Genomic DNA, 21,357 nt, shown 5'->3' with positions numbered 1-21,357 from the left:
CATGAATATATAAGATTCAAGCAAGATTTTATATCGAATACTAATAAGGCGCCCGGCATTGCCCGGTCATAAAATGTGCTTAAATATGATATTTATATTTGTACAGATTTCGTATTTATTATTAGAAAACCAATACTCGATTGATTATTGTGTTGTACTCAGTATATTGTAATAATTTCAAAAGTAAAAAAGTAAAACTTGGATGCCATTAGTTAGAATCGAAACAAAAACATTTAGCGCTCCAGCCTTAGTCGTTACCGTTTGAGTTACCGTCAGACAGATAAGAAATGAAATAGTTAAAAATGAAGTAACGTTAAGGTATAAACGTATATTTGCCCATGAGTATAAGAGCACTTCAAGTCAACTTACGCCTGCCATGTTCCATTTTGTTTTAAATTTTGGTCCGTTTGCAGCCATTTTTACTGGTTAAAAAGCCATAAAAGAATGGTCCAAAAAATGCATGCATTTGACTTGCCTCACACTGCTGTCTGATCCTGTGTTTTGGAGGCGGTACACTTTGAAAAAATGGAGCCAGACAGCCAGACAGACATAGTGAGTTTTATAAATTAGATTAATAATAATAAAAAAATAATCTGATCAGATATTATGTGTGCGTAAATATGAATAAGCCTAATTTATAAAGTTTAAAAAATTCAAATTGATAAATCAACAATTTATTTTAAATAATAATGCACTTAATGTAGTTTGCTTGAAGCATTGTTTAGTGTGTATATAAAAGAAAGTTAAATTTATAAAAGCCAATACAATGCAGAGGTGTAATGGATACACAAACTGAAGCAAATTAATATATAACGGTGGAATACGTACATACTCTCGACTAACCCGACAAGCAGCAAAAACCCACCTCTTCACTGTTGAGGTTTCTATATACTGGAAAGCCTCCTACTCTAATAAGTTTCACCCATGGACGGCCACACTTTGAAATTCCCTGCCCGTTTCTTGCTTCCTTGTGTGTACTAACATGCAAAAGTGTGAATATAACACAAAAAGCCATCTTGCAGATCAACTCCTCACATAATCTCCTGTGGACATGATCCCAATTAGTAGACCTTCATGTCCGAATGGCAATACATCTTGTTCAGGGTGAAAAAGAGTTTTTTAAACAATGAAGCTGGTTATTATTTGTGATCAAAGAAAAATCTATTTTGCATGGATATGTAGTGTGGTGATGTATAGAAGTGAAACCTGACCAATGAGAGTTGAGGACATGCGCTGCATGGAGATAAATGATATGATAATTTTACGGTAGATGTGTGATGTTAGTCTTAAAGACAGGCTTAGATCTGATGATTTCAGAGAAAGATTAAATTTGGACAATATTCAGAGATCTGTGTAGAACAGGAGACTTCGATAGTATGGTAAATGTTGAAAGAATCAACAAGGGTTTATGGATTAGTAAACAGTTTTTAAGTTCAGTTGAAAGAGAACAAATAAAACATGGAAGGAAGCGATAAAAATGGACTTGAGAGAAATAGGGATAAATAAAGACCTGGACAGAGATAAATTAGTTTAGAAATCAATTTTTTAAAGTCATCTAATGCATGTAAAACAGACTTTATGAAGATGACCTAAATAACTTATGGTACATTTTGTAGTAAAAAAAAAAAATGTGAAATATACTACAAATAATTTGCTATGAAAGTATAGTAGAATCCCGGGATACGGCATTAAAAATTAGTAACAAAATACAGCACAGTATATAATACGCATGTATATAATCAAATAACATTATACATAACACCGTAAGGCGGGACAAATACTGTAACCAGGGGCTGGAAAAACACCGTATTCCACATCGTAAACTGAACAAAACCTTATCTTAGGGCCACCGTATCTCGAGGTTCTACAGTATATTATTACGAACTGAATACGATTGTAATGGAGTTACGTCAGCATTCTGGGGCATGCTATGAATGTGACGTCACAGACTGAAATGCATATATAGAGATTAAGATCAGAAGGAAGCGGAGGTAAAGAAAGAGAAGAAAAAGGTGATGATTGGCAAGTTACAATTGACGAGCGCGTGAGTCTTCTCACTCTTACTACCCGTTTTGAGAGTCGCACATTGTGAAAATTGTCGTTGTGCCAGAGAGATTAAACGGCATAAGTTTGTCTGGTGCCATGTACTGAGCACCAGCTATGTCTGGTGCCATGTATTGAGATCCGGTCAGTTAGAAAGAACAACAATATTACAAGATCATAAGATATTTTCTAATTTACAGAAATGTACTCCTTCTCCAAACAACCTCCTGTTTTAGATTGACTTATTATGTAACACATTTGTGCATGAGTATATAAAAGTATGTAAAATGTTTTTTATTACAGGAGATCGGAGCCATGCCTACAGGACGAAAAGGGAAGCGAACTGCCCTGCTGTATCCTGACTGCCACATCGAGGTATCGATGCTCTCCTCAAATTCTGAACGAATAAAGGAAGACAGTGTGCAGAATGAGGAAGCAACAGGTATGATTCCAGCTTTCTTCAACCCCAAAACCTTTTGACGTCAACATTAGTGCAATTAGTTTTGTATTATTTGGATTCTTCAAACTACTGTTCTCATCTTGAGTGTTATTTTTATAACGTTTCAGTCGATGTAACCTTCTATTGAACTTGGCAATGTTTTTGTCAAACTCGGGAATCTGCACAGAATTTTGAATGGAACAGTTTATTTACTTTATGGAGGTAGCAGTGTGGACGACCGAAAAAATGCAATTGCGAATTACTTAGGACATCTAATCGGTCATGGCTGACGGAACGAGAGCATGATACCCCTGTGAAGTAAATAAAGAATTCTGTTCGAAATGCCGTGCAAATTCCTGAGTTTGACATAAACATTCCGGAGTTTGACAAGATACAACTGAACAAGGCCGGGGATTACATCAGCCGAAACATTGTGAAAATGACACTCAAGATGAGAACATTAGTCCGAATAATCCAAATAATATACATAACTAATCCTCATCTCAAAAATTCAGAAATACAATTAGTTTGTTTTAAGTTTATGAATAAATAAATATTACTGATGACTAAGTGGCTAAAAATATGGACTGAAACTTGGACACGCAAGGTTCGAATCCAGTTCGTTCCACACAAGCACTTTCATCAACCCTGTTCCGTTTTCTTGCTTTCCAACTGACACCAATATGGTCGTATTCAAGTCCAACGTGAACTAGTTCTTGATGAGTCATCCTCTTAAGTAATACAATTTATCAAATTTCCACTACTAACTATTACTACAATATTTTCCAATTGACTACTGTACACTCATTAACTCTTACGTCGAGTGGCCTCCGGGCCTTGATAATTGATGACTCATTTGTAAAAAAAAAAAACAAATAAAAAAAAAAACACCTGACGTTGTCTACCTTCATGGAGGAAGATAAACGAATATAAATTAATCCTAATCTTATAGAACAAACTTTTAAAAAAAAAAAAAAACTTAAAAAAAAAAAACTTAAAAAAAAAAAGGTACAAATAATATTTAAAGCTTTGTTATGTGTGTTGAGCTGCGGTGTTGTTCGGCTAACATAAGGTTAGAAGAACAACAATATGTTTGGCTAACATAAGGTTAGAAGAACAACAATATGTTTGGCTAAAATAAGGTTAGAAGAACAACAATATGTTTGGCTAACATAAGGTTAGAAGAACAACAATATGTTTGGCTAACATAAGGTTAGAAGAACAACAATATGTTTGGCTAACATAAGGTTAGAAGAACAACAATATGTTTGGCTAACATAAGGTTAGAAGAACAACAATATGTTCGGCTAACATAAGGTTAGAAGAACAACAATATGTTTGGCTAACATAAGGTTAGAAGAACAACAATATGTTAGGCTAACATAAGGTTAGAAGAACAACAATATGTTTGGCTAAAATAAGGTTAGAAGAACAACAATATGTTCGGCTAACATAAGGTTAGAAGAACAACAATATGTTTGGCTAACATAAGGTTAGAAGAACAACAATATGTTTGGCTAAAATAAGGTTAGAAGAACAACAATATGTTTGGCTAAAATAAGGTTAGAAGAACAACAATATGTTTGGCTAACATAAGGTTAGAAGAACAACAATATGTTCGGCTAAAATAAGGTTAGAAGAACAACAATATGTTCGACTAACATAAGGTTAGAAGAACAACAATATGTTTGGCTAACATAAGGTTAGAAGAACAACAATATGTTCGGCTAACATAAGGTTAGAAGAACAACAATATGTTTGGCTAACATAAGGTTAGAAGAACAACAATATGTTTGGCTAAAATAAGGTTAGAAGAACAACAATATGTTTGGCTAAAATAAGGTTAGAAGAACAACAATATGTTTGGCTAACATAAGGTTAGAAGAACAACAATATGTTTGGCTAACATAAGGTTAGAAGAACAACAATATGTTTGGCTAAAATAAGGTTAGAAGAACAACAATATGTTTGGCTAACATAAGGTTAGAAGAACAACAATATGTTTGGCTAACATAAGGTTAGAAGAACAACAATATGTTTGGCTAACATAAGGTTAGAAGAACAACAATATGTTTGGCTAACATAAGGTTAGAAGAACAACAATATGTTTGGCTAACATAAGGTTAGAAGAACAACAATATGTTCGACTAACATAAGGTTAGAACAACAACAATATGTTTGGCTAACATAAGGTTAGAAGAACAACAATATGTTTGGCTAACATAAGGTTAGAAGAACAACAATATGTTTGGCTAACATAAGGTTAGAAGAACAACAATATGTTTGGCTAACATAAGGTTAGAAGAACAACAATATGTTTGGCTAACATAAGGTTAGAACAACAACAATATGTTTGGCTAACATAAGGTTAGAACAACAACAATATGTTTGGCTAACATAAGGTTAGAAGAACAACAATATGTTTGGCTAACATAAGGTTAGAAGAACAACAATATGTTTGGCTAACATAAGGTTAGAAGAACAACAATATGTTCGACTAACATAAGGTTAGAACAACAACAATATGTTTGGCTAACATAAGGTTAGAAGAACAACAATATGTTTGGCTAACATAAGGTTAGAAGAACAACAATATGTTTGGCTAACATAAGGTTAGAAGAACAACAATATGTTCGACTAACATAAGGTTAGAACAACAACAATATGTTTGGCTAACATAAGGTTAGAAGAACAACAATATGTTTGGCTAACATAAGGTTAGAAGAACAACAATATGTTTGGCTAACATAAGGTTAGAAGAACAACAATATGTTAGGCTAACATAAGGTTAGAAGAACAACAATATGTTTGGCTAAAATAAGGTTAGAAGAACAACAATATGTTCGGCTAACATAAGGTTAGAAGAACAACAATATGTTTGGCTAACATAAGGTTAGAAGAACAACAATATGTTTGGCTAAAATAAGGTTAGAAGAACAACAATATGTTTGGCTAAAATAAGGTTAGAAGAACAACAATATGTTTGGCTAACATAAGGTTAGAAGAACAACAATATGTTCGGCTAAAATAAGGTTAGAAGAACAACAATATGTTCGACTAACATAAGGTTAGAAGAACAACAATATGTTTGGCTAACATAAGGTTAGAAGAACAACAATATGTTCGGCTAACATAAGGTTAGAAGAACAACAATATGTTTGGCTAACATAAGGTTAGAAGAACAACAATATGTTTGGCTAAAATAAGGTTAGAAGAACAACAATATGTTTGGCTAAAATAAGGTTAGAAGAACAACAATATGTTTGGCTAACATAAGGTTAGAAGAACAACAATATGTTTGGCTAACATAAGGTTAGAAGAACAACAATATGTTTGGCTAAAATAAGGTTAGAAGAACAACAATATGTTTGGCTAACATAAGGTTAGAAGAACAACAATATGTTTGGCTAACATAAGGTTAGAAGAACAACAATATGTTTGGCTAACATAAGGTTAGAAGAACAACAATATGTTTGGCTAACATAAGGTTAGAAGAACAACAATATGTTTGGCTAACATAAGGTTAGAAGAACAACAATATGTTCGACTAACATAAGGTTAGAACAACAACAATATGTTTGGCTAACATAAGGTTAGAAGAACAACAATATGTTTGGCTAACATAAGGTTAGAAGAACAACAATATGTTTGGCTAACATAAGGTTAGAAGAACAACAATATGTTTGGCTAACATAAGGTTAGAAGAACAACAATATGTTCGGCTAACATAAGGTTAGAAGAACAACAATATGTTTGGCTAACATAAGGTTAGAAGAACAACAATATGTTTGGCTAACATAAGGTTAGAAGAACAACAATATGTTTGGCTAACATAAGGTTAGAAGAACAACAATATGTTCGACTAACATAAGGTTAGAACAACAACAATATGTTTGGCTAACATAAGGTTAGAAGAACAACAATATGTTTGGCTAAAATAAGGTTAGAAGAACAACAATATGTTTGGCTAACATAAGGTTAGAAGAACAACAATATGTTTGGCTAACATAAGGTTAGAAGAACAACAATATGTTTGGCTAACATAAGGTTAGAAGAACAACAATATGTTTGGCTAACATAAGGTTAGAAGAACAACAATATGTTTGGCTAACATAAGGTTAGAAGAACAACAATATGTTTGGCTAAAATAAGGTTAGAAGAACAACAATATGTTCGGCTAATATAAGGTTAGAAGAACAACAATATGTTCGGCTAACATAAGGTTAGAAGAACAACAATATGTTCGGCTAACATAAGGTTAGAAGAACAACAATATGTTTGGCTAACATAAGGTTAGAAGAACAACAATATGTTCGGCTAATATAAGGTTAGAAGAACAACAATATGTTCGGCTAACATAAGGTTAGAAGAACAACAATATGTTTGGCTAACATAAGGTTAGAAGAACAACAATATGTTCGGCTAATATAAGGTTAGAAGAACAACAATATGTTCGGCTAACATAAGGTTAGAAGAACAACAATATGTTCGGCTAACATAAGGTTAGAAGAACAACAATATGTTTGGCTAAAATAAGGTTAGAAGAACAACAATATGTTTGGCTAACATAAGGCTAGAAGAACAACAATATGTTTGGCTAACATAAGGTTAGAAGAACAACAATATGTTTGGCTTACATAAGGTTAGAAGAACAACAATATGTTTGGCTAAAATAAGGTTAGAAGAACAACAATATGTTTGGCTAACATAAGGTTAGAAGAACAACAATATGTTTGGCTAACATAAGGTTAGAAGAACAACAATATGTTTGGCTAACATAAGATTAGAAGAACAACAATATGTTTGGCTAACATAAGGTTAGAAGAACAACAATATGTTTGGCTAACATAAGGTTAGAAGAACAACAATATGTTCGGCTAACATAAGGTTAGAAGAACAACAATATGTTCGGCTAACATAAGGTTAGAAGAACAACAATATGTTTGGCTAAAATAAGGTTAGAAGAACAACAATATGTTTGGCTAACATAAGGTTAGAAGAACAACAATATGGTTGGCTAACATAAGGTTAGAAGAACAACAATATGTTTGGCTAACATAAGGTTAGAAGAACAACAATATGTTTGGCTAACATAAGGTTAGAAGAACAACAATATGTTTGGCTAACATAAGGTTAGAAGAACAACAATATGTTTGGCTAACATAAGGTTAGAAGAACAACAATATGCAGATTTTTATTTTTTTAAATAAACAAATATTCAATTCTTTAAAGTTTCAAATTTTCGGCCGACAACAAAGCCATCACCAGAACTACTCCAAAAAAAAATTACGATACATTTTTTCTTTTATTGTATTGTTTCTCAAAATATCCCGATGTGGACCCTGCTACAAGCCGAAAATTTGAAACTTTAACTTTACATCGACGGAAACGTTTTGAAAATAACACCCTAACGTTTATTGGTGACTAGGTTGACCCACTGGATATCAGCTATGTGGTATTTGATAATTGATATAGTGGAATATTCTGACACTTCTTGATAATGGATTACTCGGTCTATAAAAGACGCTAGAACGCGGTAACCATACGGAGAGTAAGTTAATCTTGATACTACGTTCAAATGTCAATATCTTATTTTTTACATTGTACTGTTGTACAATAAACTTGTTATAACTTGCTCTGTGTGTTGAGTCTTATTATTTGATACTGTGTATAATCCCTCAGGGAATATATCAGATAACCTTTTGAAAAACATGGATATTAAAATTATTAAAAAATGAAAAGCGTCCAAAATTCCAATAATGAGGACAATAGTCCAAAGAAATTATGCAAATAATGATAGCACTCCTCATCCTAAAAATGAAGATAAAATCTCTATTTGGAATTTTATATCATTTAAAAAAAAATTCTTTTAATTTGCCCTTTTTGGGATTTATCATTTTTATATTTATACTACCTGGTGTTGCCCGGTCGTACAATACACTTAAGCATGATATTTTAATTTATGCAGATTGCATATGTATTATTATATCTTACAAGGAATAATTTGCCTGGTAGACTAATTCGCAAAAAAACTTTAAAATAATAATAATGTTAATGTCGTTCATCAAATTCCGTCTATGTTTATTTACAATATCACGTCAGCTGATATTTGGGTTTGACGATCTTAAAAATAGTCTTTCTTCTCTTATATATGAAAAAAAAAAATTTTACAGGGAAATAATTTATGTTACACCGACCAATGTTACATTGGTGTAACGTAAAATATTTCCTACGATAATAGAATAAAGAATATTTTTAAGGTTTTTTCGATTTGCTATACTTATCAGATGAATTTTTCTACAAAACATATGTACGAGGGGTGTGCAATAAGTAATGCCCCTGACCTACTTCCAGTTGTCTGATCTAGCTGAAATTTTGCATGTGCAATGATTTATATCTCTACGGGTTATGCAGAAAATTACAGCTCTGAACTAATTGTTGTTTCTGTTTTACAGGTGTTTGAACTGAGTCAGGTGTGAAATGGAGCCTGTTGAATGTCGAGCAGTGATCCGGTTTTTGTATTTGAAAGGACGCACACCACAGGAGACATTTTATGAAATGAAAGAAACTTATGGTGATAATGCCCCATCATATGACCTTGTAAAACGTTGGCATCATGAATTCAAACATGGCCGGAAGTCTGTGGAAACAACTCCCAGACCTAGTCGCGCCCCCCCCCCCTTCTGCCATTGATGAGGCATCTGTCCGTCAAGTTGAGGCGGCGCATTACTATTTGCCAAATAGCCCAAAATGTCAAGATTAGTACAGGGTCTGTGGACACTATCATTCATGGCCATTTGCATATGTATAAGGTGTTTGCCAGATGGATTCCAGGTTGCTCACACCATTCCAGAAGCGAGAACGCGTTGAGTGTTCGAAGATGAATTTGGAGATGTGCCAAGAAGATGAGTCAAAGTTTTTCAAAAGACTGATTACACAGGATGAAACCTGGGTCCATCACTATGATCCAGAGACCAAAACCCAGTCAATGCAGTAGAAGCACTTGGACTCACCACCTCCAAAGAAGGCAAGGGTGCAGCCCTCCGCTGGCAAGGGCATGCTTACAGACTTCTGGGACCAGGACAGAGTAGTGATGACAGATTTCCTGGTAAAGGGTACCACAATTACAGGAGCCTATTATGCTTCACTTTTGAGGAAATTAAAGGAAGCTACCAAAATCAAGAGGCGGGGCAAGATCAGCAAAGGTACCCTCCTACTGCAGGACAACGCTCCAGTCTACAACTCGCATGTCACCAGATCAGAAGCACGGGTGTGTGGTTATGAAATCCTTCCCCATCCTCCCTACTCTCCTGAGCTTGCACCCTCTGACTTTCACCTCTTCCCAGCCATGAAGTTGTTTTTGAAAGGAAAGTGTTTCCCAGATGATACAGCCTTGATTTCTGAAGTCACGTCGTGGTTGGAGGACCAACCTGAGGTGTTCTACAAAAACGGTCTCCAGAGCTGCACCAAACTATAGGAGAAATGCATAACTCTGGGTGGTTCTTATGTAGAGAAAGACTAATAACTGTGCCAAGTTTCGTTGCTCTACTGTTATAGGAAGTGGGTCAGGGGCATTACTTATTGCACGCACCTCATAAGAATGCTGCCAGAAATATGAATTACCTCTGTGTGAAATTTATAAAAGATAGACTCAGCCATTTCAGAACCTATGAGGAAGCAACACACACGCACACAAAGTGACTTTTATATAATAGTGGATTTGCAAAAGATAGGCTTAGCCATTTTGGAACCTATGAGGAAGGAACACACACACACGCGTACACACACATGCACACACACACACACACACACATAAAGTGACTTTAATATATTTGTAGAGATTTCATTTTTTTTTTATTCTGTTTTCTAAATTGTTTCTGTTTTCTTTTAATATCTTCCAAAATTCTCTTTTCTTTTATATTTCTCTGATCTCTTTCCACCAAACCCTCTTTTATTATATTTCTTTCCATTCTTTTTTCGGCTTACGATGCCAGACAATGCTCGAAGCACAATTGTGCTAACACTCTCTCAATCTGAAATGTTTACCATGAAAGGCGGAATTTGAAAATGCCTGTGATTTGGATTTCCTTAAGACCACTCTGTGCAATTTGGAGCATCGTGTCCAATCTTCTAAAAGTAAATAAAACCAATAAAAATCTGGCAGCCGATGTGGGTTTCCAAAAGCCATTGATTGAAAACTGGCTAAAAATAAATCCTCTTGCCTATACTGATAATAAGACAATAAGAACAATAACTTCTTTCTGACCTTCCATAATTTCATGAGAGTTTTTTAAGGCTGTAGCAAGAATTACTTTATCTTTTAAAGAACAATTTTATTCAATATAATAGTAGAATTTAGGGTCTCAACTGATTTACGGTTGGAATACTTAAACTTTAGTTGGGCTTATGATATGACTTATTATATAGAGTACTAACTGTACCGGCACAGCATTGTCCGGGACTAAAAGAAATTATGACTGATTTGTTTATAAAGAAATGGAAACCATTGTTTAGATATATTTCTGAATTTTTGAGATGGCAATTGATAATTTTAATTCTTTTTTATGGAAGTTGCTCCAGACAAGATATGAAGCCACGTAATGTAAAGAGCTAACAAAAATGAAAGATGATTACCGCAAAAACAAGAGATGCCTATTGATTTTAGTCTTGAAAAGACCAAGGTTAAAAGTAGGGAGAAAACAGTCAGCAGAAAGAGAGTTCCACAAACTTGCAATCCTTGGAAAGAAGCTACTGGAATAGACAGTTGTATTACCATGAGGTATAAAAATAACGAATTGATGGAGACAACGAGACCAACAAGTTAAACGAGTGGGAACAAAAGAAGCTAGGGAATAGATTAGATAATCCTGAAAGACATGTCATAATAGTATTTATAGAAAAGACTGAGACTAGCAACATCACGTCTTTGTGTGTGTGAGAGAGAGAGAGAGAATGCAGAGAAGGATGGGGCTAATTAAATTGCAAATACATTATTACATTTTATTAAGAACTCTCAAATGGGACAGAGATTCACCATTTCAAATATGACAACAATGTTTCATACATGGTTTGATAGTAGATTTATAGAGATAGAGAATAAACTCAAGTGTTAGTGAGAACGTGTTTAGAATGATAGAGAGAATCTACTTTACAAGAAGTAGAAAGAGCAATGGATGTAATATATGAACTTCAATAAAGTTTTGATGAGAACGAAAGACCGAGAAGTTTCAGAATCGATTTTTCATCAAGAGCAGAACCATTCATAAAAATCTCAGAAAGGAAAGGGACACGCCTATGATTGAAAGACACAAGCTGAATCATAATAGGATTAAACGAAACAAGCCATTTCTTACCGCCAAATCTATAATTGAACCTAGATCAACTTTTAGATCAGCTGCATATTTCAGTTGATCCGAGGAAGGTCGGAAAGAAGCAACACTAGAATAGAGAGTTGTTATCATCAGCATAGATGTTGATTTTCTGAACAATATTCTCTGGAAGATCTTTGATAAAGAGAAGAAAGAGAGTTGAGCCTAGAATGGGGCCCTGCCCTGAAGAACACCAACATTGATAGGAAAATAGAATGAAGAGATGACATCCCGATTATTTGGATACTTCAGACTACTGTTCTCGTCTTTTTGTTTTTATTACATTTTCACCCCAAACAAGGCACATTGCCACTTTGGTGTAGGAGGCTACTATCAGGCGCAACAACTACTGGGGTACTATGTAGGGATTTGGGCAGCAAGATATCGGTTCACGTTGCACTTGAACTTCTGCACGTCAGTACAGTTGGGAAAGCAGGAACCTGGAATGGAATTCCAAAGTCTAACGGTTCTGGGGAAGAAACTACTGGAGTAGAAAGATCTTTTACATCTAGGGATCTCTACAGTGTGGGAGTGGGATTTTGCAGCCTGTCGGGTCTGTCAAGGGTGTTCACGTCATGGGAGCAAAAGTGCTTGCAGTTTGTTAGAGAATTCACCATTAAAATGCTTGTAGAACAGGCAGAGGGATGCAACATTTCGTCGATGGGACAGAGGCTGAAGCTTAGATGCCAGTTCAGAGCCTATCAGATTTGCGGCTCTCTTTTGAACCTTGTCAAGGAGCGAGAGACTAGTAGCCGATGCACCAGCCCAAATATGACAGCAATACTCCATACATGGGCGAATGGTTGCCTTATAGAGGTACAGGATATTTTCGGGTGTTTCTTGCTATTATTCTTACAATGCTTCCGTTGATGTAACCTCCGACCTTATTCAGGTACATTTTGGGAATCTATAAGGAATTTTTATATAACTCGCATGATTAGATTGTTCTCACTCTACCATCCATGATTGGGTAAAGAACTTAATTTTAATCTTATTTTTTGTAAGTATCATCCGTAGTGAGACTTGAACCTTCAACCTCCAGAAAACTATCACTTAAAACTGATTTATAATTTACATCATTATTTTTTGTGCCATGTGTCCACATGACAGCCTTCTAGAGGTTGAAGGTTCAATCTCCACTACAGGCAATACTTAAAGAATAAAATAAAAATCAATTACTTAATGTCTTATGAAATAAAACAAAACAACTATAAATTAAATAAAGTCTCAGTGTTTATTCTCACAACTTATTCTCACAACCTATTCTCACAATTTATTCTCACAACCTATTCTCACAACCTATTCTCACAATTTATTCTCACAACTTATTCTCACAACCTATTCTCACAATTTATTCTCACAACTTATTCTCACAACCTATTCTCACAATTTATTCTCACAACTTATTCTCACAACGTTTCAGCTGATGTAAACTTCTTCAGATATATCTTGTCAGACTTGGGAATCTTTCTGTCCAACATCACAAAGACCTGTAGTGTAACAGATAAAATCGAAATCTATATAAATATAACAGTAGATGTATGTATGTGTGTGTCTATGTGCAAAAATATATAACAGATAAACTCTTAAACTACTGGTCACATAACATTCAAATCAACAGGAAATAGTAATCATACACCAAGGATGGTTGATAGCAAGTAAAATCTTTATTTGGATGGACGAATAATGTGTGCAGAAATATGTTGGCAAAATTGAAATGCAAAATGTTCATTTCAACTTGCTGACATATTTCTATTACTTTTGTGCATGTGCAAATTCATTCATGACTTGAAGTGGTTTAAATGTAAATCTTTCTGATCTATCTGTCAGGTGAACTCAAATGGCATGGAGTGCTAAATGTTTTGGTTTCAATTCTAGCTGATGGCACCCAAGTCATTTCTTTTTAAATCTTTTGAAATCAGGTACAATATAATTCTCAGCAGTGAATTGGTTCTGTAATTATAAATATGAAATCTGCATGAATTAAAATATATTTAAGCATATTTTATGACCAGGCAAGGTTGGGCACCCCTCATTAGTCTATTATATAAAGGGCAAATATCTATTTGTAGGTCCATCTAAAACTTGAGAAATACACAACAAACACCCACAAAATCGGTATATTTTTTAATCGGTGCAACCCAAAATGTATAATATCTAAAAATAAAATAAACCGATTCGTTACTTGGGGGTCAGATTGCCATTTATACCAGTTAATGTTATCAATATATACACACATCTTTTAATGTTATAGTGTCATGGGACGTAACTCTGGTTTTATACACAGGTGTTTCCCTTATGCTGATTTGAGTTATGCATGTGTATGTTCAAGGAGAGGAATGGGATGAACAAAGGAGGTGGGGAGGAAGAAAGAGGCAGTGATATGGGATTATGTTACACTTTGGCCCCAGGCAATGCCGGATAGCCCTGTTAGTTATTATATAAACCATCATTTCTTCTTTACAGTAAGTGAACTATTTTATGATTATTTAATTTCAAATCTATTTTAAATAATCCATGATTATTAAACACATTCTGATGTATAACCATAGTTGTGGAGTAAGTAGTGCACAAGTTCATGTCTTTCATAGCAATATTAGTTCAATATATTCACTTAAAGCAAGCCAGAAGACTAGTTCAGAACTCCAGAACTCCAAATGAGCAAAATAATAATATCCTCAGTATCATATATTATTTTTTTTATTTTTGAGAGGAGGGGGGGGGTCCTTTGAGATGAGGCTTCATAATTTGTGTAGTCATTCTTTTGTGGACTGTTATCTTCATCTTCATAGTTGTGTTTGTTTCACTACATTTTGGCCAACAGTTCCAGGTGAGCATTGTCTGAAGATAGCGGTTTCAATCCTATCCAAAGCAAGCCAGTAGTTTAGTTGGCCAAAACGTGGTGAGACCACAACAACTATGGAAGGCAGTAATTACTGGGGATACAGTTAAGAGACTCAGCATTCCTATTCTGTTGCGGTTAACCACCTGAAGAAGGCCAGAGGATAAGTTGGTCGAAATGTGTTGCAACGACAACAACTATGAAGATGAGGATAACAGTCGGCAAATAAATAAAATAAATACACAAATTACTCATCTCCAATGATGCCAATAAAAAAAAAATATATGACGATTTAGTACGGACCCGACAATAGAAGACCAGCTAAGAATAAAAACTTGGATTCACAAGACCATAAAATCCAACTTTGATCGCCCTTTGAGGCCCATGGTGCAATGGATAGAGGCGTTGAATCTCTATGGTTTCAGGTGAGCATTGTCTGAAGATAGCGGTCTCAATCCTACCCAAAGCAAACCAGAAGATTAGTTGGAGACAACAACAACTATGGAAGGCAGTAATTATTGAGGATACAGTTACAAGACTCAGCATTCCTATTCTGTTGCGGTTAACCACCTGAAGAAGGCCAGAGGATAAGTTGGTCGAAATGTGTTGCAACGACAACAACTATGAAGATGAGGATAACAGTCGGCAAATAAATAAAATAAAATATTCACTCGGGCTTGGCTGTGACAAACTATGGAAGCATGAATTTTCATGGTGTTTACAAAAATGGCTGGAAAAGGTTTTATTTAGTTCATCTAATAGAACCATTATATTATAATGGAAAGTATAGTCTGAATATACTTATGATCCTGTAGCATTTCTACAATGTTTATGATATGACTAATTAATAGTCATAATAATTATGATCTTAGTTATAAAATTGCCATGTCTGAATCATAACATTTTCATCTTAATCACTACATTCTCATGTTTTATCGGTTACTAGCATTTCAGCCCTGCGTTGCCCACGTGTTTGGAGGTGTGTGTTGAGCAAAAAAAACCCAAAAATAGTGGTAGTAGGAAGACAGGCTCGAACCCGTACAGTGAAGGAGGAATAAACGTGACGTCTTTGCTGTTATGACCACCACCAAACCGGAAGTGACGTAGGTTTAAATTAAGGCTAGACAATCAAAAAGAGGGGATGACTTTCAAAAATATCGGCGAAAAAACCGACCTCTCCCTGTAGAAAAGTGCCCTGTTGAGGATGAAGAGATTAATGTTTTTAGCCAATTTTTCGGTATTTGTCATCTGAAGGGTCGAGCTTCAAAACGATACTGATCTTGTGAAAATCCGTCGAAAGTTTTAGGCAGACATGCAAACATACGTGCATACATTTATATATTGATAGCTCAAATTTTCGACCCAAACCGATGAAAAAGCTTTCGCTATCTCTGAATACCCTTTATGTAAAATTTCAAATATTTAGACCAGAAATTGTCTGAATAATTTGTTAGAGACTGCAGAGGTCAAATTTTTTTAACTTTGACCCCTATTATGACCCCTTAATATTTATTGTTTTGGGCTCAAATCAAGTTATTAAGTTAGATCCATGTCCAAGGAACCTACATCTAAATTTTCAATTGTTTATACTCAAAATTGGTGGAAGAGTTTGGTAGAGTTCTCAAAGGTCAAATCATTGAACTTTGACCCCTTAACAGCCAAATTTCTGACAGAAAATGGATTACAAAGATTTTCCCAAATCTCAATACCCTGTATATCAAATTTCGAGTCTGTAGACTGAAAATTGACAGAGTTATTGCATAGGGAAATGCACACAAACACACACACAGACACTTTCACTTTTAAAGATATATAGATTTATTTTTTATGATGTTCATAGTGGGCATCATCATGTTTAGAAAATTCTGATGATCTAAAAGATAATGTATTTTATATCTGTGCTCTGAATAATTACATGATTTTGTTTATACTTACAATTAGAGTCATGTTTTCATTGTAACACTTATTTGTTTCATGTTATAATATTAAAGTACAGAATATTATCATCATGCGGTACTGTTGAAAAGAACTCTTCAATATATGTATATATCTTGGGTTGAGCATCTTGGGGAGTGAAATAACAAACAGAGGCTAGCATATATAGTAATGCTCTTTGTGCAAACAAATGGAGCTTAGGCGTTTGGACAATGTATACATATACTCACGCACACATGCATATATATATATATACACATCATACAAATATATGTAGAGACTTGATTCCAAATAATTCTCATATGTTATATCTCCCCTCTTTGGTTTTCATACATAAAGTAAATTCCACCGTGTATAAAGCTTATTTGAAACTGGAGATATTCATAATTGTATCCTATTTCCAAAAGAGGGGAGATATAACATATGAGAAATATTTGGAATCAAGTCTCCCCTTGCTGTTATTTCAGATCATTTGAAACCATAGCAGCAAGTTGTAGTCTCCCCTCCATCAAGGCCCGAGGTTTTGGGGAAATATATACAAGGTGACCCCCAAAAAAACGGGCCCCAACTCTAATTAGGGCCCGTTTCTTAGTGTTTTGTCCGAATGAAATGAAACTTTGGTCATAACAAGTTTATTATACTCAAAACATCACATCAAAACACTAGGGTCTTTGGCCTTTTTTCTCCGTTTTAGATGACCGCCATTTAGGTTCGTGCATTTCTTGAGGTGCAGCACGAAGTTGTCCATGACGTTCTTACAGACCGAATTGGTAATGGCTCTCATCTCCTCTCTGATGGCTTCCTTGATGGTTCTGGGTTTCCCTGCGTAGACTCTGTCCTTAAGATAGGCCCAAAGAAAAAAATCTGGGGGGGCTTAGGTGCGGGCTATGGGGTGTCCACTCAAAATTAGTCTTGAGACTGATCACTCGGCCTCCGAAGTTCTCTTTCAGCCAATCTTGGGACAGGTTTGAGGTGTGAGAACTTGCTCCGTCTTGCTGGAACCAGAACTTGCATATATATATATATATATATATATATATATATATACAAGCACTCGTCATTGATTGGGTTAAAAAAGAGCCTTCAAAAAATGTATTCTGATTATAAAAATATGAAAAGTTTTAAAAAAGGGTGTAAAGAGATAGCTTCAAACTTTTGTGGTATCAAAACCAAAACAACCTCCTCAAACAAACAATAGGGGGCAGTAGTAGGAATCTTTATTGATACAAGTGTATGAACATTAATTAGGGTTCCCCATTATAAGTGACCCCCATGGGGCCCCCAACTCTGTTGGTGTGAGTAAATGATGTAACCCATAAAACCACCCCTTTCCATGGTGGGGTTATCATGGCAAGTTCGGTAGCTCTACATCAAATAGTGTGAGTGTGCATAGAGTTCCCATTTATAAGTGACACCCCTGGTGCCCCCACTCTGTTGGTGAGGGTGAGCGGTGTAACCTGACAAAACCTCCCCTCACTCTATGATGGGTAATCCTGCCATATTTGATAACTCTATGAGTGTAAATGAAATGATCTGTGCATGCACAGGGTTTCCAGTTACTCCCCCCCCCTCTTCTGAGGCCCCCTATATTTTATTCTGAACAAATGTATCAAAAACAATTGAAAATTGCATTTTTATGATGATGGAATTTATTCATGACCTGAAAGTTTCATCTCTCCATTGCAGTATGAGACTCTAAGAAAGCAACCTCTATCATGGACGTGTGTCAGAAGCCGAGACATGTCATGGAATTCCTGGAAAATGTGTATTGAGGATGGAGATGACTATGTAGAAAAATAAATTCTGGAGCATAAAATGTTGCTCGTTTTAATTGTCTTACTCCTGTTTTCACAGTTCAGTCATTGTAACAATGCAATATATTTAAGCATATTTTATGACCAGGCATATTAGTCTATTATATAAAGGGCAAATGTCTATTTGTAGGTTCATCTAGAACTTGAAAAGTACACAACAAACACCCACAATTCCATTCAGGTGGAATAAAAAATAGGAGGCATTACTTTTGGAACACTCCTCATATAATAAGAGAGAAAGAGAGAGAGGGAGAGAGAGAGAGAGAGAGAGAGAGAGAGCTTATAGATATTTTAATAACCTCTTGAAATGTTTCCTTAATGACTTGTTGACTTTTTCAAAATCAACTGAAAATTAAACAAAAATTTTATTTTCTTTTTCAGATCAGTACAGTTCCCATTATTCTCTTGCTCATATATCGCAAACAGACTTAAACACATTCATGAAACCGACAAAACAAAGATTTTCATGTCCTGTAGACAACCGAATGTCTCCCAGATGCTTAATGAAGCCAACCCCAGGAAACCCTACTGGTAGCCCGAAACTTACCCCAGAAGGTCGACAATGGACAGGCTTAAAACCTTCCAAACCATGGACCCTACCCGAAAGCAGGCGACCCGCTTTTGACTTTCCGCCATTGCCAGCAGGTACAGTCTCTCATGTCGACAACCCAAGGAAACTAGAAAACATGGTGCAATTGCCATCCTCAAAATACTATGTTTTGGAGTCAAACCGGGAACATTCTCCAACGAAAACGAATTCCGACTCTTCTGGAGATGGAGAATGTTCCGTTCATTTACCTCCACCAAAGTATTATGTCCTCGAACCCAATTCAGACAGCCCTCAATCAATGCAGAGAATTAACAATGCAGAAAAAGTAGAACATTCTGTCCCGATACCTTTACCAAAATATTATGTTCTTGAACCGGATGTATAATACCAAGTAAATGCAAAAAAAAAAAAAATTATGATTATATGCAGCGTGATATAAAATCAGTTGTTTTCAATTGGAATGGTTATTATGCAATCTTCAGTGCAGAATGTATACATTCAGCTTTTCGCTTGTGAAAAGCAAAATTTGTGATTTCAACTGAACATAGCAAAATTTACATTCCAAAGTTGGTAAATAATCCATTACAAAAAACAAAAAATCGTATTTGGACAAGAAAATAAGTGGATACAAAAAAAAAAAGAAGAAATTTCAAACAAATTTGTTTTTTTTGGGAATCAAGATAAATGTAGATATGTTTTTTTTTTTGTTTTTTAGATGAAGCAAAAAGAAAGCAAACAAGTCCCTCCTTCAATAAAAATCTGCAGTATAATTTGAGAAAGTAAACAAAAGGGAAAAAAAAGATAGACTTTGAGAATGTCTTTTCTTTCATATACAAAAAAGCAAAATAAATTTGGGATGTGTGTATATACTTCTCCAAAAAAGAAAACAAAATCAAAGCAAATGTCCATATGTAAAAGTGGCCCTTCCTTCATCTGAAAAGCATGATAAAGCTCTAGAAAAAAGTCCCTTTTTTATGAACTCTGTTTTAAAATGGAAAAAACATATTTTAAGAGAGAAAATTATAAAAACAATTCTTCTGATACAAACACCAAAATAATTAAAATGCTAAAGAAAAAGCAGTTGCAGTAAAGTTTAAAAAATCATTTATATGGTAGACAAAAATGGCTGGAAAAGGTTTTATTTAGTTCATCTAATGGTTCACCAAAATTGGTTATCATCTTCACACATGTAACGTGTTTAGCAACAAAAGTTATTATTACTGTAAAGACATTACATTAGAAATGAATATGGTAAAATTAGTGAGAGAAAAAACAAAAGAAAATAAGGTGCTTGTGCAGTATAATGAAATTTCAAATAAACGCATTTTAGTATTCTTCTTTTTTTTTTGCTGGGTGTTATCCTCATAGTTGTTGTTGTTGTTGTTGCACCACGTTTCGGCCAACTCATCCTCTGACCTTTAGGTGGTTAACCACGATGGGATAGGATTGCTGAATCTTATAACTGTATCAACAGTTCCATATAAGGAAAAAAAAAATGAATTCACAAAAAAATGAATACAGACACAAAAAAATAAACACACACACAAAAAAAATAAATACACAAATTATGAAGCCTCATTTCAAAGGATTTAAAATAAATAAATAAATAATATAAAATGTATTTTAAGTAAAATCACTAACATATAGTTATGTGCCATGGCGAAATTAGTAAAACTTTAAAAAAATTACGGAAAATGACCGAGTAGAAAAAAAATTACTAGTAAAAGTAAAATTTATTGAACTATAATTTTATTATATTTGACAATGTTGAGTACTTCTCATAATCCAAGGGAGGTAACTGCAGTCTATGATTTTGAGAAAATAATTTTAATCAGGCATTTCAAAATAGAAAATGGCAGACGAATGATATCTTTTCTTTTTTTTAATAGTTCTAGCAGATCTTCTACTTAATCATTTTTTATAATTTTTACTGATTTCGACATGACATGTAAGTACAAAAGAGTTTTTTTTGTTTTTTTTTATCTGTTTTTGCATTCCTTTAAGATTCAATTATACTGCACAAGCAGAGAAAAGAAATTATATTGTTAATGCTTAATATATCCATCTTTTCTCTTTCTCCTTTGTTGAAACATTAATTTGCTGGCACATCAATCCTAATGTTGCATGTGTATACATTTTGTTGAACAACTTCCTTGTTTGTTGAATTTCTTTTCTAAAAAAGTTAACAACTTCAATATTCATATATTTATTCACTTTAACGTGCTCCCAATCTGTTATTTTTATTTTCCCCATTTTCTTCTTTTTTTATTTTTTGCTGTCCTCACTAATTTTAGTACATTCATTTTTAATATTATTACCTCATTGATACAAGTCTCCTCTTAATATTATGTTAGATGGATTGAATA

At 34.4% G+C, this 21,357-nt stretch overlaps 1 protein-coding gene across 1 annotated transcript in view; it reads left to right on the top strand.

Moving 5' to 3' along the window:
- LOC145241998 (protocadherin beta-16-like) overlaps positions 1–20,548 on the top strand; it is a 144,452-nt gene extending 123,904 nt beyond the window's left edge. The window contains exons 3-4 of the mRNA XM_080104885.1: positions 2,347–2,485; positions 18,823–20,548. Coding sequence (XP_079961011.1) covers positions 2,347–2,485; positions 18,823–19,376 — 693 coding nt within the window. The 3' untranslated portion in view covers positions 19,377–20,548. The remainder of the gene's footprint in view (positions 1–2,346; positions 2,486–18,822) is intronic.
- Positions 20,549–21,357: the final 809 nt, after the last annotated feature.

Source organism: Euprymna scolopes, chromosome 21 (genome assembly GCF_053919585.1).
Source record: "Euprymna scolopes isolate OS-2025 chromosome 21, ASM5391958v1, whole genome shotgun sequence".
NCBI classification, from domain to species: Eukaryota; Metazoa; Mollusca; class Cephalopoda; order Sepiida; family Sepiolidae; genus Euprymna; species Euprymna scolopes.
The sequence above is the reverse complement of the archived record's forward strand: the minus strand, read 5'-3'. Positions and strand labels throughout refer to the sequence as shown.